Source organism: Melanotaenia boesemani, chromosome 22, assembly GCF_017639745.1.
Source record: "Melanotaenia boesemani isolate fMelBoe1 chromosome 22, fMelBoe1.pri, whole genome shotgun sequence".
Taxonomy (NCBI): Eukaryota; Metazoa; Chordata; class Actinopteri; order Atheriniformes; family Melanotaeniidae; genus Melanotaenia; species Melanotaenia boesemani.
Window position 1 is genome coordinate 22,217,174 of NC_055703.1, and position 18,195 is coordinate 22,235,368.

General features: G+C 38.2%; 2 protein-coding genes across 4 annotated transcripts; one reads left to right on the top strand and one right to left on the bottom strand.

The window, feature by feature from the left end:
• Positions 1-389: 389 nt before the first annotated feature.
• On the bottom strand, positions 390-11,533 carry gnpat (glyceronephosphate O-acyltransferase). Its single transcript, XM_041975235.1, has 17 exons — positions 11,315-11,533; positions 10,659-10,850; positions 9,799-9,975; positions 9,604-9,733; positions 9,369-9,496; positions 9,139-9,214; positions 8,909-9,060; positions 8,489-8,619; positions 7,825-8,063; positions 6,903-7,001; positions 6,488-6,664; positions 6,156-6,235; positions 5,914-6,054; positions 3,780-3,879; positions 3,577-3,670; positions 3,200-3,264; positions 390-3,115 (listed from the first exon to the last, which is right to left on the bottom strand). Exons 1-17 carry the CDS (start codon positions 11,336-11,338, stop codon positions 3,072-3,074), a joined length of 2,049 nt encoding a protein of 682 aa, XP_041831169.1. The 5' UTR covers positions 11,339-11,533; the 3' UTR covers positions 390-3,071.
• Positions 11,534-11,822: 289 nt separating this feature from the next.
• On the top strand, positions 11,823-16,842 carry c22h1orf131 (chromosome 22 C1orf131 homolog). 3 transcript variants are annotated; one of them, XM_041975240.1, is made up of 9 exons: positions 11,823-12,093; positions 12,873-13,049; positions 13,169-13,269; positions 14,799-14,852; positions 14,979-15,074; positions 15,161-15,247; positions 15,351-15,388; positions 15,632-15,761; positions 15,864-16,842. In XM_041975240.1, exons 1-8 carry the CDS (start codon positions 12,015-12,017, stop codon positions 15,753-15,755), a joined length of 756 nt encoding a protein of 251 aa, XP_041831174.1. In that variant the 5' UTR covers positions 11,823-12,014; the 3' UTR covers positions 15,756-15,761; positions 15,864-16,842. The 3 variants fall into 3 exon arrangements, with proteins under 3 accessions (XP_041831174.1, XP_041831173.1, XP_041831172.1); XM_041975239.1 differs by having other exon boundaries at positions 11,825-12,093; positions 14,796-14,852; positions 15,635-15,761; XM_041975238.1 differs by having other exon boundaries at positions 11,827-12,093; positions 14,796-14,852.
• The last annotated feature ends 1,353 nt before the right edge of the window (positions 16,843-18,195 follow it).

Here is an 18,195-nt window from a genome sequence, read left to right on the forward strand (position 1 = left end):
CTTCACAGCTCTGCCTGATCTAATCTCCTTTCCCTGCCAGTTTCAGGACTTTGGCTTAGATGCCTCAGAGAGAGAGAGAGAGAACGTAAAAGGGTAAGGTTTTATCTGTAAGCTTTAAAAAATTTTTGATTTGTGAGGTGAAGACCTACACTGTGACTAAACATCTGCACATGGAGAATCAGTTGTTGAACTTGGACTTTATAAAGCTCAAATTTGTTGTGATGGGTTGCATTAATACACCAGTTTTATCAAATATCAGCACTTCATGTTTCAATCAGGTACAGAGATATTTTTCTCTACTATCTGAGCCACAAGAGAGCCGAATGTGGAACAAACACGGTGACGGAGCGGACAGAAATCGCTCGGATCATCACAGCCAGGGCACAGAGTTGTATCTCAAAATGATTTATTATTACATGCTTTTGTGTTTCATCAGCCTGTACATTCAGCATTATAACACCATAAGTACACATGTACACAGAGAAACCAAAAACTCACATTATAAAAACAAAACACCCATGAAAAAAGCAACACAGCAGACCTGAACTCTTGATGATGCGTGAACGAGCAGATTTTTCTTCCATGAAAATTTTTTTATTGCAGAGCTGCTTTGCTGGGCGAGTTAAACTCAATAACAAAAAGAGTTTCAGCTTTTACAAGTGGCCTTGTCGTCTTGGCAACCAACATGAACAAAGTAAATGATAGGCTAGTTATAAAATGGAGGGTAAATCTAGCTTCAGTATATGGAGTGAATTTATGTTTTAGGGCACTTTTCATTTGGCTGAAACTAAAATAGATTCATTTTTATCCCCTTTGTCTTAATATATGGATTTTATTTAAGCCCATGTTTGTTGCTGGTTCTTTAAAGTTGCTTTATGTGCCATCTGACCTTAAACTTGAATGTTTCTGACTTGTTTTGATGGCACAGTAGCACTTAATATGTACATCCCTGGAGACGTCGCTGCCCAGCAGCATCCCGAGAAGTGAGAAACCGCACTTCACAACTTTGTGTTCCAGCCTGGAAAACCACATTACATCCGAGTTTGGGATATTAATACACTGACAATTTTGAATGCTGATTTATCAAAGAAACGCAAGAGATGACTCAGCATGTTCAGAAGAGCAGCTTGTGTGAGACGCAGTATGTTAAAAACGTGCTGTAGCATGATGTTTACCACAAAGTGGTAAAGCTCGTTTTCTCAGCCTCAGGATGCTGCCTGTCAATGACGACTCCAGGAATGTACATAAAATATGTCACTGAGCCATTAAAATGAGTCTCATATCCATATTTTTATTTTCATAAAAGTTGCCTAGTGCTACTTTAGTACTCACTTTAAGAACTCCAACAATAACAGAGAACTAAAAACCATGAGCATCATCCTACGTTTCTTTTCCAAACAAGCTTTGTATGGTGTAAAGTACAGGCCACATCCAGAATTTAATCAACACATTTCTAGAAACTTTATCAGTCATTAAAAGACCAATTGTATATTTTTCCATCTAGTTTAAAGGAAGGAGGCATTACCATCAGTGGCAAAAAAATTGTTAGGAAGTGGATCCATCAACAATGGATATCACACAATTTTCTATTAGTTTGGTGTTTGCTAACAATAAGCTGATGGTCAATAATTAGTTAGCCAGCTGATTTGTTTTTCCAACTTTCATTTTTACTGTATTAAAGGCAAAATCTGGAGGAACGTCATAAACACCGAGATTTGTGAATGAATGAAGGTACTTCTGGCTAATTTACACATACACACAAGGCTATAAGGACATAAGACATTAATGCCATATTTACATATGATGACTTGGTTTTAATCTTGTTTTTTAAATAATATCTAAAGCAGCTCAGCCTTCCTGTAAAACATCAATCAGCTGCTGACACTCAAATGGGATTTCATGTCAGGTATCCACCAAATAAATAACTAATCCGGGGATTTTTAAACTAATCTACTGTTCATTTAGAGATGTTGTAGAGGAACAAAGTTGCACACCTACCGACACTTCAAACGTGTCACCCTGAGTCTTAAAATCAATGGTTCTACTTCAGTGACATTTCATCAGAAATCCTCTGAGTTCAAATGTTATTTTAATCTCTTTTTCCTTTTTCTTCCTTCCTATGTAACAAAAGTATATCAAGTTTGAATTATAAATAAGCAAATATAAAGACAAATTTAACACCATTAAAAGAGCTGACTTTGACAACTTCAGTAACTACTCTAAAGACAACATGAAAATTCTTCCTACAAAACAAAAACTTCAACATTGTTTCTTTGGTGCAGCTTCAGCTTTATCAAGAGTTTGGCAACTTAATGACACTGGCATTAGACTTGTAGCAGTTATCTCCTCTGTGTAGGCAACGATGAATACACCACTTAATCTGTGTTGCACAGTTTTGGCAAAAGGACCTGATGATGGGTGGAAAACCCAAACCAAGGAGTTTAAATCATAAGAAAGAAAAAAAGGTACTTGAAACAAGCTATCCTTAAGTCAGGCCTTGCATCTGTGACAAGTTCACAAACAGAGACTGCAGAGTGCAAGCGCAAACAAAGGGACACGACAGATTTCAGACAGAAAGTTAAGTTAGAGGTCCACACCACATTTGTTAAAAAGTGCTGAAAGGAGTATATGGCTGACAGAAAAAGGACAGACACAAAAGAAAAACAAGAAGAAGGCAAAGCTTGAGTGTTAGAGGAAACATGTGAATGGCCACTTTTCTGGGTGAGGCTGGCACAAACAGAGCTCATAGCAAAGAGTCTGATAAGCTGAATGAGCTTAAAATGACACCTTTAAATGCTTCACTCGTCATCCGGTTTAATGTAGGGTTATAAAAAAGGACTGATAAGAGAAAAGTCTGAGAGAGACATTTTGAAAAAGGAGGACAGATAGTGAAATAGTAGAAAATATCAGTAAAAAGGAGGCTGAGTTGTTTCCAGATGCAACTCTTTTGTTTCATCTCTCACAGACTTCAGTGAGTTTTGGCTGCGTTTATAGTTCACCGAGCAGATTTGTACCATTCCACGTACACGGGAGCGACACAGACCATCCCTTTGGCTAATGGGGTCACTGACTTAGAGGCGAGCGGCGAGAGCCTTCTGAGTCGGGAGTTTTCCTCCTGGACAAATAGACAAATGGGAGATTTGTTCCAATCGCCTGGCGAGAACTGAACCGATATGAACTCAGACGGCTTGTTGCTTACCCAGAGTGTCTTCCAGAGAGTTCACCATCACCTCATTGACCGTCAGCATCCCCGGTTCCTCTCCTCTGGAGTAAAAACAGTGAAGCACAAAGAATGAGTCACTACAGACTATTCGTTTATTGGAGAATCTTGGCTGTGATGAGACACTGTTAGGTATGGAATTTGAAAACCAAAGGTGAAGTGGATAAAATGCAGACGTCTTTAACTGGGCTGCAGGTGTGTTTGTTGTACTATATACGCAGTTTTCTCTTCTTTGGTATTGTTCATTACTCTCAGTAGAGTACTGGGTTTCAACCTTGTGTTTTTTTTTTCTCATCTACAACAAACAAACAAATAAAATTAACCGGAAACAACCAGATGACAGAAAAACAACACACCCTTTGAGTTTCTGAACAGCTCCAAGTCTCAGCAAAGCTGCCAGAGCGTTCTTCTGGAGGTCTGATGACAACACCTCAGCGTATCTTAATCTGCCTGAAAAAACAGCCAAACAACTCAAACAACTTTTATCACAAACAAAGAGACAAAAGGATCTCTGGAGAAAAAGGAAAAATTGTGACAAAAAAAAAAAAGAAGGGAAAACCTGTTAGAAGATGTTTGATGATAAACTTCTGGACAGCAGGAACAAACTGCTTCTCCGTCAGGCCTTCTGTTGTCTCCTCACACAGGAACCTACACACCACCTGGGGCCACACACACACACACACAAACATGCGACTTTTAAAAAGCTTTTCACACATCAACTTGAGATGCTGCTGCCCTTTCATGCTTGTACAGACAGCAGGACGTCGTCTGAGCCAGATGCATTCTCGCCACAGGAGATAACTCCAGAGTGGCGTCTGGGTGAAGTGTGCAGGAGCAGAACATAAACTCATCCACAAGGATAAATGTTCATATAAAAGCTGAATTATTCTCTTAAAAAGCCTAACCACGCACAAATTAGCCATGGCTAGAATTCCTAAATACAATGCAACTGTCCCTGTCAGACAAACACTCATTTATATATAAATAAAATAAAATATATTTGGACATATCTAGCAAAACAAAAAGTGTTGGTGCAACGGCATTACAGCATTCATTAGAGCACAGTTTCAAACACATGACAAAAAAAAAGAAGAAGAAACAGTAAAACAGCCACAGTGCAAAATGTTCATATTATCCAACCCTATGTAATTAAATTAAATTATATATATTAATTAATTAAATAAATTTTAAAAACTCAGTAAAAACCTAAAACATGCTGATAAGTAAACACCCTAAAAATGCAGGTAAAAGTACAAATAAAATACTGAATAATCAAGTGGAGATATAAAAGATAAGAAGGATATAAGTAATGTAAGATATATATCTACTTCCTAAACTGAGGGCTGTAGCGACTGCAGCTGTTTAGGGTGATATGGATGAAGGAAAAATGAGAGTTTTAAACGATGCTTATGCATTAACTGACTAAACTGTTTATTCTGGATGGAGGACGTGTGTTGGGTTAGTAATCTGTGTGCTGAGTTTATTACGTTTGCATCATAGATGGATTGTAGGGAGCCATGTAAAGCCGTTATGCTGTGTCTAATGATGCTTTACAGAATAACAGCATGCTCTTTTCAGCAACTCCAAACCTCAGCCTGAATTCTAAGAGCCAGCTTTCATCAATGATTATTCCTGTGTACTTGTAGGTGTGTGTCGGGTTGATTGCAGAGCTATTGATTAAAATATTATCATGGTTTCTGAGCTGTCTTAGATCATATATCTTTTATTTGTTTTTGTTTTATTGGCATTTGGAATTACTATGGTTTATTTTAGAAAAAAACAACAGCATTTGTAACCTGCTTTGGTGCGACAGTCCTGAGTTAATGAAGAAAATGTGGAATCAAGCAGGTGTAATTATGCTTCCTGACATGAAACAGAGTTACCAGGTAAACACAATGCAAAGAAAGGAATGCTATGTTTTTCCATCTACCGTTCTCAATGTCTTCCGACATTTAAATCCAAATCAAAACTTTAAACATGCCACACAAGCAAATCACTAACAGGATGAGCCGACATGGATGAGCAAAGCCATGAGCCAGCCATCCCTGACGCCTCCCATCTTTTCTTTTCTGATGGTCAAAAAGTCAGCTGGATGGTGAAGCTTCACTTCCAGTCTGAAATCTTACTGAAAATCAAAATCCAGCTAGTTTTTTCTGCTCCACAGGAGGTTTCTGTCCCCCCTGAGCTCATCCCAGTACTCCTGTATTACCGTTTCACAGGTGTACCGCCCTAAATGCCATAATCGTTGCTGTGTATGGAGCACGAGAGTCGGTCAGGGCTCACCTGCCCGTCTCACCGGTTGAGTAAGCAAACGATAAGATGAAGAGCATACCAAACCCGTGAAATGACAGTAAACTTGTGGTTAAAAAACAAGCTGTTAAACTTCATGATCTTCTTTAACGACTATTTTAATTTGACATTTTTCCAGGATGTTTGATCTGAACTGAGAATGAAAGAACTGAAACATGTCAACGCATTACAGTAAAGATCTTGTGTTTTGCTCCTAAGTTTTGTGTAGGGAACCCAGTGCAGCGAGCGGAAAAAGTTTGAGTGGGTCACTCTTTGTCACACTTTAGCCACAACACAGTAGCTACATGGTTATTTTATCCACAGTCTAAGGTGAAATGAACTTTGTTTGTTTGTTTTCTCTTGCAGTTGGCCTTTCTGCACACAAAACATGATGCAACTCTCACCTGGTATCCCTGTAGAAAAGGATCAAGCATACTGCTGAGGAAGGCCAGTGTCCTGTGTCCTCTTTCTGTAACCAGAATCTCCTGCTGGTTTATCTGCAGAACTTTGCTCTTTGCCAGGAGGTAGCAAGCCTCCTCAAAGTCCTACAACACACAACAACAACCAGACATGTAAAGAAATAAGTAAACCTTGGCATGAAATCATTTGTCCATTAAGCCGTGCTGCACATGAAGGTTCTCCTCACCTGCACGGCAGCTCCAGGACAGAGGATGAACTCATTGGAGAACATGTTCCTCAGAAAGCTGAAGCTGTTGTAGACATCATCTGGAAAACACACACAATTGCATGTAGATTAGCACATGCTAATTGAAATCAAACAACAGGCTGATCCAGCATGTCATACCCTGAACTATAATAAATGCATTTATTTCTTAATGTTTACAGTTTTTTCGGCACTTTAAATGAATGTACAGTATTACTTTATATGATTTAAAATAAAGAAAGTCATGTGAAACCGTAGCTTACTCTTCTTTGCTAACATATGGAGGAAGAGCAGCAAAAGAGTGTCAGCCTTACGTTTCTTGTTGGAGGATGCTGTGTGGATGGCTGAGGCTAGGAGAGCCGGTCGGAGGAAGACATGCAGCCCCTGGTTTCTATAGGAGGCGCATGAGAGTATGATCACTGCCTGGCTCAACAGCTCCTCCTCTGGTGTGATGGCATTATGAGGTTCCACTGCTCCAGCTTGTCTGACTGCTACAAAACAACATTAAATTTCTTTCAGTTTTATGCATTTCTGGACCATTTTTGGTACATTTTGTAGGTATTTCTAGCTGAAAAAACTAAGTGTTACTTCTGATACACAAGCACATGGAAAAGTCATACTGTGGTGACGACTGAGGGCAACTTTCTAAATCAAAATTGCCTTAATTTATAATGACTACATTACTGTAAGTGTGTTACGAGGTTTTCTGGGCTTTTGGGAGAAACAAACCTTGCTCCAAAGCCAGCTGGACTCTTCCCTCAGAGACCCTGACGAGTCCTTGATGAAGGGAAAGACTGGATGAAACCACCTCAGAGGGAGAAACATGGTCTGAGGAGAAGGAAAAGAAATCATGATAGAACAGGATGAGTAGAAGGAGGAGAAAAGACTGGATCTGTGACTACAGAGAGGACAAAAGAAAGCAAAGTTCTTGATCGATGCATCAACCAACTTATGTGTATTTAGGAGTTATTTGTAGCTAAATACGTCACGATAACAGATTTTCTTGGTACAATTATTGTCAAAAAAAATAATCATGAAATGATTACCACGATTATTATGCGCCAATTAATTCAAATGCTTTATCTATTTTAATCTTTTTTACATATTAATGTATAAGCTACAAAGTTATTACTCATGCCATATCAAAAATCTGAATTCGGCATTGTCTCGGCAAGAGAAACTTATTTTAAGGCCACAGAATACAAAAAAACACTTCTTTTCCACCTTATTTATGAAGATTCGAACCATTTTCAAGCTTAGAATTTAGAGGATGGCTGCATTAATTGTGCCACAAACAATTGTGAAATCATGTAATTGTAAAAAAATTATAAATAAATAAAACATAATGGTGACATCCCTAGTTGTAGCACGCCTTTCTAACATCACAATCCATTTTTAATCAAATATAAGTAGTTGAATGCACTTCATTTGCATGCAAAAAAAACTATTTTAATTACTTTTTTTTATTTTGCTGAATGGATCTTAAATGTAAAAATGATCACCTGCAAAAATTCTGAACTAACAAGACAATAGTTTAGTTTATACCAAGATTATGCTCAAACATCATGTTAACAGTAGCTTCTTGTTAGTCGTCTCATTGCTGGACAGAGTCTTCATTGTCTTGAAGTCAGTAACACTGACGGTACTGTACCAGGCCAGTGGAGGAAGGCTCCATATTGCCGAGCGAGGTCTCTGAGCCACAGAGCTTCTTCGGTCAGCTCTTCCAGCGGCATCCCCTGCTTCTCCACTGCAGCTTGGTTCTGGAGCAGCAGGGAAGCCAGGAGGACCCAGGGCTTCAGGACCATGTTCTCCTCCTGAGCTCGAACCAGCCTGTAGGCTGAGTCATTGACAAAGCTGATGATTTCCTCTCCGGACCTCCTGGGAATATGTCTGGAAATGAAAAACTCGATGTCAGTCTGTTTTGTAAGTCATCCCTTAAGCTGCAAAAAGCTCATAGAGGAAACATCCTGACCATTCAAAGAAAAAAAACAATGCAACCCAACAAGGAGGAACGTGATCAGTTTGAATTAAAACATCAACAGGATGCAAACTAAAACAGGAACGTTTGGCTGGAAATAGTAAAGACATTTAAAAAAAAAAAAAAAATTTAAATTATTTGAATTCAAAACAGAACAAATAAAATAGACAGGAAAATGTGGATTTTTAGGCTAAATTATTCTGTAGGGGATTCACAACATCTGTATTAGTCTACATGTAAGCATTTCATTAGCATTAATTAGAAACAGCTGGTCACAATCAACAAGAAAAAAAAAAAAAAAAAATCAGACCATTTGTTTTGTGTCCATCTACCGTACCTCGGTACCAGGTTGAACTGGCAACGGTTAACTCTTCCCTCCGCTAAACTTCTGACAGACACAGGTTGACCAAAGTACACGTGGATGCTGCCGTAGTCTTCACTGAGGACTTTCCTGGCTTTAAACAGACCCTACGGAAACAAACAAGGCTCATGTAAATATTAACAATTACTAGCATTTACAGCCACAAAAGCATCAAATAATATCTTCACAGAGCTTTAAAAAGATCTCTGACAGCTCATAAACTATAAAAATACAAACTGATAACAAATCAGTCACTCTTTTATAGAATCTCTAATTATGTTTTTATTTTATCTTAATAAAGTTCAGTTTTTCTGCTGGTTTAAGGGCCAAAAAGAAAAGACATCTTTTTTTCCTGTCTTTATCATATAATGCAGATCAGATGTTTAAATAACTCACAGAAGTGGACTCTTTGGGCTTTGGCACACCCAGCATTTCTCTGGCGTAGAGAGCTTCCTCCAAGACCCTCTCATAGCTGATACTGACTGGGACCAGGCTGATGTCAAACACTTCCCCTTTAAGGAATGGGTCCATCACTATATTCAACAGACCTGAAGCACACAAAAGCTGTTTAAAACAGTATCTGACAGTCTTGTGAGGGTCTATGCATACGATGTCTTGTCAGTTACCTAGCTTTGGAGTCAAAGATTTGGATGTTCGACTTCTGGTTCCCTCAAGGAAAAATTCAACTGGAGCAAATCCGTTCTAGTGGAAAACATTCAGTGGAAAAAGAGGAAAAATCTTTGCATTAATAATGCAAAATACTGGAGAAAAAAAAAGAAGGACCATAAAAATGTCACATCTCTGTACCCATTAGATGATAACTGAGAGCAGAGAGCTAAAGATGGAGCTTGTTTACCTTCAGCATGGTCTTGACGTACTCTGAGAAGACGGCCCAGTACAGCTTGTCCCCACCGAACGACCTCCGAATAAAGAAAGCTCCAGACATTCGCAGCATCTCCCCAACAAACTTCATCCCCATGAAGTCTGCAGGGAAACACGGGTTCTGAGTTCATGTGCAAACTTCATGGTGTTTCAAACTCACAGTGAGGCAGAATAACAAAACTGAGACACATGTTCTATCCTCTGCTCACCCATGCCTGCAGCAATAACAGGTAGAGCCAAGTCGTAGGTGTACAGGATGTATGACATCAGCAGGAAGTCCATGTAGCTGCGGTGACTCGGTAGGAGAACAACCGGGTGCTCCTGAATGGCTAGCTGGAGCTAACAATGCAAACACAGGTTAGATGTGTCCATTTGAGTGTGTGTGTGTGTTACTAAATACTTACTCTCTGGATGCCCTCTTCATTTACACAGATGCTCCTGAACAAAGTTTTAAAGATTTTGCTGAGAGTGAAGGCAAAAAAGCGAACTGTGCTGAGCTGCAAGCGTTGAGCCATCTCCTCCAAGATGTCCGACGCCTCTTCCTGGACTTCATCTGCAGTCACCCCTGTTTCTTTGGAAACCTAGACAATTTAAAATAAGACACAAGGCAAACACAATAAAAACACACTAGTGAGGATAAATTACAAGAGGTCTTTAGAAAGACTAGTTTTCAAGGCTTGTGAATTTTTATAACAATTGTTATGATGGAGGCAGAGTTCACATATATTATAAGTAGGGGTCCACCTACAAATCACATTTGCGTTGTACTCTTATCTGAATGTCTAAATCAGTTGATTTTAATAAATTTATCAACACAGAGCTAATCATTTTTTGTCAGTCAAGGCAGATTTATTCAATGTGTTTAATATACTGTGACTGAAAGAGCAAGGGGTTTTAAACTACAATTCAGATGCAGCTCAAACCACATTTTAAGTATAATCATTACAGAAACCCTGTTCATTACAATGAATACACAAACAGCTCTTTAATATTTGTAATACTGTTCGTGTTAATGCTATCAAAAGGAAGCAATTTGCAAGTAAAGGAAAGCATTTATGCTGTAGTTTACACAAAACTACTTTCCAAATTCTTGTATAAAGTAAGAGTGGTGTAGAAATCCTCAGTCACTGATACAATATAAAACAATATAAGAACTAACTGCATGAAAAGTGTTTTATCTTAAACTTGCAAATATTCGATTTTAACCCTGTGGTCAACATACTGTAAGCCTGAAGAAATAAGACAGTATAACCAGGCTAATCACCTGATTGATGACGTAATGTAGATGATCAGAGTGCAGCACCATGGTCTTCAGCTCGCTGGCTGTGCAGGGAGTCAGCCCTTTGTACAGAGCAGGGGTGTAACATTTGAGAGCGTATCTCAGGTCACTGGAATTCCTTCTCTCTTCCAAAATGTCTTCAAAATCATCTCTTTTCTTCAGCATAGGATCTTTATGCTATTAAAAATAAAAATTGTGTGAAAAAACAGACTTTATTGATGTTTGTTTATTCTAACACTTCAGTAAACTTAAAATATGTCAGTCCAGCAGTAGTAGTTGTAAAGAAAGGTAATACTTAGGCATATCAAAGTTGCACTTAATTAGTTTGGAAAACTATGGCAGGTTAAAGGTTACAGTTTAAGTTTGGTAAAGGAGGAAATCAGTTAAACTGGAAAAACTACAACCACGCACAGCAGCAATAATTACATAAACTCATTAGCTACAGCTAAAAAAAATAATTTTGCAAAACCTTTATCTTTTTGTCTAAGTCAACTTCGGGTAAAAATCAGTAGCTTTAAACGGTGGGCACTTAAAGCAAGAATGTAGTATGAATCTGTTTGAATGGAATGTCAAATACCTAGTACAGGGCAGAGCGACAGCTGAGAGCTAGCTTAGCCATCTAGCAAATACAGCATACATACCGAATAAACAGCATTAGACGCCATTCTCTATCAAAATGTGCAACGATACAGATGTGGCATCCGGTGACGTTATATGTGTATAACTATTTCAGCCGCCCAGCTTTTTTAATAGTACTACTCACTAATAACATCCTGGAGAACTTCACATGGGCGTGTGAACTGAGGTTTCCGTAGTATTTTTATGTCCGTGCTTTTTCACCTACGGGTGCCGAAGAGCCAACCCGGTGTTGTGTCGATTTCAGTTTCCCGTCGAGGTTTGTTCCCCCTCTGCTCCGCGACTGTCCATCAGGACGTGTGACTATGGAAATTTTAGGATATAAGGCTACCACATTATTCATTTATTTTATTTTAAAATGACATGTAATTTAAAAAACAACCATTTTCGCCTAAAACCTTAATTCTAAAGTTTATGTGTGTTTATGTGCATTACATTATTTGTTATTGTTAGCGACATAAATTTGATGTAAATAAAAAATAATAATAAGCTTTTTTTTTCGAGAACACACATTCTTCCGGTGTGGACGGGACGAGACTTCAGCGGAGCTGGAGGGGAAACGGATCTCGACGGGGAAGCTGGCCTCGACAAAACACCGGTCGAACCGTGTTGTCACATGTGCGTGTAGTTTGTTGTCATTCATAATGAGAAGTTAAACACAAAATATTTTTTCATATATATGTCTGCTTGTATTATTAGCTTAGAATGAGTTTAGAGACAAACGGAGGAGATGATGAGGATTGTTTGTTTCTTGAACGGGTTCTGGATAAGCTTTATGACTTTGGTAAGTGTAGTTAGCCTATTAGCTAATGCTAGCTTTACTAGACACGTTGAAAGACTGGCTTTGTATCTGAAAATAGATGTTGTATCTTGTTATTTTCTTTTATATCAGTCTGCTGGCACAACACAAACTTATGCATTTTTTGTGCTTCACGCAATACTGGTTTCGTCAGAACTGCTAAACCAATATTGGTTTTCTATTCACAGTGGTCGTTAGCTAACGATCAAAGCTGACGAGTCGCAGATAACACAAAGTATTATGCATTCCTCCTTTGGTCGGAAAGTAAAGTTTAATATATGAGACATTCACTAACGTTTTTAATACTTACATATATCCCGTAATGAATAAATTAACCATCCTCTTGAAGTATATATATGTGCTAAAAGACTGTGGTAACGTACAAAGCCATGTCACCTTTAATTTCTAATTAAATTCTATTACAACAGCCCCACAATAATGGCTGTTTTCATGAATATTTAAATCATCAGTTTATTATTTATTTATTTAATTCTGGGGCCTGAATCCATAAGGGAAAGCTGTTTTAACCCTTAGTATTTATCTTGCAACACCACCACAAATCTCATACTCCTGGTTTATACTAAATATCAACCAGTGCTCTTTTTAAACAGTTTGAGTAAAGGCGAACATTTGAATCTGAAGGTAGAATTACTTGCACCACTCTTGTTCATTTACCAGAGAAATTATGCCAGGAGCACATAACTAAATCGTGTAAATAAGCTGTTATAGGGATGCAGTGACGTTTTACTTCATGCTTGATGCAGGATCAGCACCTAAAAAGAAGCTCAAGTCCCAAAAGAAGAAAAAACGAAAAAGATGTGATGAAGAGGAAGAAGAGGCGCTCCACGCAGTAAATGATGTCAGCTGTGACAGTGAAGACAGCAGAACAGAAAATCTTTCTGCTCACCACCAACAGCAACCATCACAAATGTATCATACAGGTAGCGAGCCTCACATAGAGTCATGTAACCTGTTTACATGCTCATTTATTTCAAGAAATCATGTGTGCAGATAATTTCCATTGTTCATTTACTCTTTAACTCATTTTTTTTAAACTCAGGTCCAACCATCCAGCAGGAGAACCGGGTAGAGGTAGTCACCTTTCAGGACCCCAGAAAGAAACTAAAAACTAAGCAGAATCCAGCCCCCAGAAACACACCTGTAAGTCTGCTGCTTTAAGCTCGTTGTTGCTCTTTGTTCTGGTTTTATAAAATTACACATGCAAATGAAAAACTATAGATAAATTCATGTAGATGCTAACTGAATACAGCCTATGATGTTTGCAAAAGGAGAGTCACACTAATCATATCTGAGCTTCTTTTTTTGTGTGGTAGTCTCAAACGTTGCTTCCAGGTGCCAGAGTTTGTACATTTAACTAATTTTCAGCTATTTAGTTAGCATATTTGAATTTCATGACCATCAATATTTATTTGAAAGGGAATAAACAAACAAAAAAGTCATTCAAAGCAGCAGCAGATAGAGGAGAGTGAACATCAATGAGTAAAATAAACTGTACACATTCTGCAGCAGGTTTTTCTGTTGAAGGAACCCCCTTTTCTTTGGAATAAAAAGTTTTCTAAAGGTATTATTCTCCTGTAAGATTGGCAGTAATTATCTCAGAATATTCACAGCAAATACATCTGTCTACCAAGTTGCATTAAATGAACAAGCTGCAAAACAACTAGCTAAACCCTCACTGTTTTCCAGTTTCCAAAAAATTAACTAAACAAAATTAACTAGTATTTTCTTTCTATTCTATTCTACAGTCATTTAGCAGACGCTTTTATCCAAAGCGACTTACATTTGAGAGGAAGAACAACACAAGCATGAATTCAAACAAGATGGGACGTCATAATTAAGTGATAGTCAGACCGCTTTTGAGTCCAGTTGGACCCAGGTGCTGTCATGTAGTGCTAGTGCAGTGCATATAATTGTTTTTTTTTTTTTTTTTTTTTTTTTTGTCATTTTATTTAAATACAGGATCACAATTTCATCACACAATATCAACTTGGTCATAAGTGCATGATTTCATCACATAATATCATCTTGGGCATAAGTGCACACAGCTTCTTCAGTACTTGGTTGAGCCAAAAAGCTGGACAAATCTTTCTGACTCATTTAGTTAAGCTAAATGTGGAAATGCTCCTTAAACAACTGAGTCTTTAGCTTGGTCTTAAAAGTGGATACGGACTCTGCGGATCGGACAGAGTTTGGTAGATCGTTCCACCACCGGGGAACAACAGAGGAGAAGAGTCTAGCTACTGATTTTGCGCCACGTTGTGGTGGGAGCACTAGGCGTCTTTCACTGGTAGAGCGTAAGTTTCGAGAGGGAGTGTAGCTCTGGATTAAGGAGTGAAGGTAGACCGGAGCCGTTTGGGTTATTGTTTTGTAAGCCAGAAGCAGAGCTTTGAATTTGATGCGTGCTGCAACTGGAAGCCAGTGAAGAGCTTTAGCAGCGGAGTGACATGAGCTTTTAAGGTGAGGCTACAAATCACAGCATTCTTGCTTTCATATGGTCTGATTGCAGCCTCTTTATATTTTACACCTAAATAAAATTAATGTTAATTAACTTGTGTGCAGTGTGATTAATGTGCATAGTAAATTTAAACTATGTTTTTATCTGTCTCTTCTTTTTCTTTTACTCTTGTTACCTCTGATTTGCTCTCATCTTTCTGTCTCTCTTCAAGAAGCCCCAGATAACAGAGAAGCAGCAAAGCGACCAGCAAGAACTCACTTTGGAAAAGGTGATGATTTTTATCACAGTTTACTTGATTTTATTGTCACCTCACTTATTCAATACTATGATTTAATATAGCTGTTACACATCTGTCCCACTTAACCTCTGCTGTGTTTGCATATGACGGCTTCAGGCTCGTCTGGAGGTCCATCGGTTTGGAATCACAGGCTACAAGAAGGAGCAGCAGCGTGTTTTTGAACAGGACAGAGCGGTGATGCTGGGAGCCAGAGTGAGAAAAATAGATGTTTTTATGCATCCCACCTGCTTTGCTCTTTAACAGACCTGCTGACAGCTTAAATGTTGTCTGTTAATCAGCCTCTGAAGAAGGAATATGTCAACTACAAGATGCTTCAGCAGCAAATCAAGGAAAAGAAGCAAAACGCAAAGGATGAGGCCCAGCTGGTGAGAATTTCAGCCAGTTTTACAGTTTCTCTTAAGAAAAGATAAAAAAAAAAAAAATGTGTATTTTGTTGTTATTGTTGTAATGTGGATAATTTCTCTGTAGGAAAAAAAGAAAAAGAAGAAGAAGCAAAGTAATCAAAGGTGAGTGAGAAAACTCTCTGATGAGAGGAGAAATTATTCTTTGAGATTTTCCAGGCAGCATAAACCTGTTTAACCTACCATCTAATTTACACGGTGGACTGTACTGAATCGGTATAAAATAAACATGTTGTACAGAATTATTATTCTTGAGCACAACATAGTTTTGGTCTGGCATCCTTCTCTAAGTCAGACACTTAAACAAAGCTGAATCTTGGGGGTTAATATCTTTGCTTGTGCATCCAGCAGAGACAAGAAGAAGCCGTCCTCCGGCTCCGGCGGGGGGCCCTCGGGTCAGCTTGGTCGCTTCAAGAACGGCATGCTGATCCTCAGCTCCAAGGAGATTCAGAAAATCAAAAAGCACAAATGAGAAGGGGTCAGTTCATGGGTTTTCTTGCATGCCAAGAGGGACAAAAAGAATCTAAACAGCTACTGATTAAAGTGTTTTAAATTTGTGTGCATGCATTGATGTTTGCAGGTGAAAATTAATTCTAAAAAGATCGGCTGACGGGAGGAAGAAGTTGTTTAATGACTCAACTTACTGCAGCATCGCTCACAGCCAGACATGCTATGAGGGGAAATTGCAGATTCCCCAACACGTCAGTGACCGCTGGGACAAAAAAAATCTAATTTAAAATCCTGAAAATGGATCCTGAATGTGGATTGTGGCAGGACATGGATGAACTAAACTGGAGACTCTGACAGGAGATGTTATATCACAGTTTATTAGAAAAGACCAAAAACCTCCAAAGGTTTTTTTTTTTTTTTTTTATTTAATGATGCATTTCCAGTGTGTTTCTTTTTCACAATATCCTTATATAATATAATTGTACATTATCAGGGCAACAAAGAGGTCGAGGTGCTCTAGATTTTAAAGATTTTGTTAAAGGAAAACCCTGACTGGATGTATTTGTGAAATGTTGCAGCTGCTTGTCAGTTTTCCTCAAAGCAGCTTTTTATGTTATTTTTATCTTTTTTAAAAAGAAGCTTCTCTGCTGCTCTTATATTTGGCTTAAGAAGAGGAAGAGAAAGTGATGCAGCCAAATTTAAACCGATGCAGTGGCTCCTTAAACCTAAATCGAATCTAGGTGCCCGATTTCATTTCCTCTAGTCACCATTTCCTCACTTCCTGCAGACACGTAAACTCCAGTCATCTCAAGTTTTAGAGGGGAAAGAAGGTTCATCTGGTTACTTGATGGATGTTTGAGCAAAGCTGACTTCAGGGAAGGGGTCAGAGCTTGATGTGGGTCCTCAGGTGGAAACTGGCAGTCTGGAGCACACCTGGGAGAAATTCACCTTTTGATAGATGCTTAGATGCTCTTGCTCTGAATTTGAGAAAAAAAAGTCTAAAGCCTGACTTTTAGTCTAATATCTTATTTATGTGACACATGAAAGATGTTAAATGTAAGTACTGGTAGAAAAATACTAGAAAAATAAAGAGTATTATGAGATTATGTGAATGGATTTTTTTTTTTTGCTTGATACAGGAACATAAATCTTTAAAGAGCAAATCATATTCAAATTAGCTCATGATTTATTTGAAATGTAAAGAATTTAAGAAATAAAATTAAAAGCTGAGGCAAACAGACACCAGAAAGACTGAAAATAAAATCTTCAGAAACGAATGCGATGCTGACATGTATCAGGAGTACTTAGTTCTGAGCACCTGGTCTGGCTCTGTTACCAGGACAATACTGCATCACACACTGGTTGAGCTCTGTAAGACAGCTTAGGATACTTGGATATCGTGGCGGAGGCAGCAAGAACATGCCAGCTGATGGATAAATGCAAAAAAAAGACAAACAGGACAGGTGTCAGGTAGGCTGTTTTTCTAGGGAACCAGCATGTGACACCCACGTTCCTGTTGGTGTATTACACCATGTTCGGTTTTCATCCCCATCTAAGCCAATCAACTGCCAGTATCTCAAAGTGATGATGGCAAGCTTACATTATAAGACTGTTGAGCAAATGTTCCAAATACCAATGAAGAACCCAGCCGAGGTCAGCCGAACCATAAACCATCTTATACCACCAAGCAGAAGTCATCCAACCCCGTCCCACGCTTCACTGCCCTCATACCACACCATCATCTTCCTCCTGTGAGAGCAGTAAGCTAAATATATACTGTAGTCCAAGTCACAGAAATGCATCACATTTCATTTCTTTAAGGACAAGTAGCTGTTTGTTTCATCTTTAAACCAAAACCTGGTCTTTCTTACTTGGTTTTAACTTGTGCAGCCCACTTTGGTTTATCCTGGAGGAAACACTGATACGGAGTCAGGAGAGAAGAGACTGAAACAGACCTTTAAACGAGCAAAATACAGACATTTCTAACAATCTGTCTTGATGACAAGATTTTGTTTAAAACAAAAGGTTTAATTCAGTCATTTCCACAAAGAGGTGAAAATTCCTCCCTGTCTTCAAACGGAATTAGATTTAATTATTTTGATTAAAGATGTATTTTATGATTAAGCTTCAGTGTAAATTATTTCTCTGTTAAAAGGGATTTTAATAACTTTAAAGATGTTGATTTAAATAAATAAGCTGAATCTCAGGTTTTGCTGACAATCATCTTAAATACTAATGATAAATATGTAGAAAGGTATTTACCACTAAGTTTTCAGAGGATGTTGGGATGAGTTCTTTTATTTTGTTCATGGTAAAAAAACAAATGTAGCTCTTTACTGAAATCAAAGCAAAGACAAAAACATTAAATCTGACTTAATGGTAATTTAAGAGTTTATTGAAGTCATTGATTAATTCTCAGTTATCACAACAATCACTGAAAACACAAATAAACTCAAGTATAA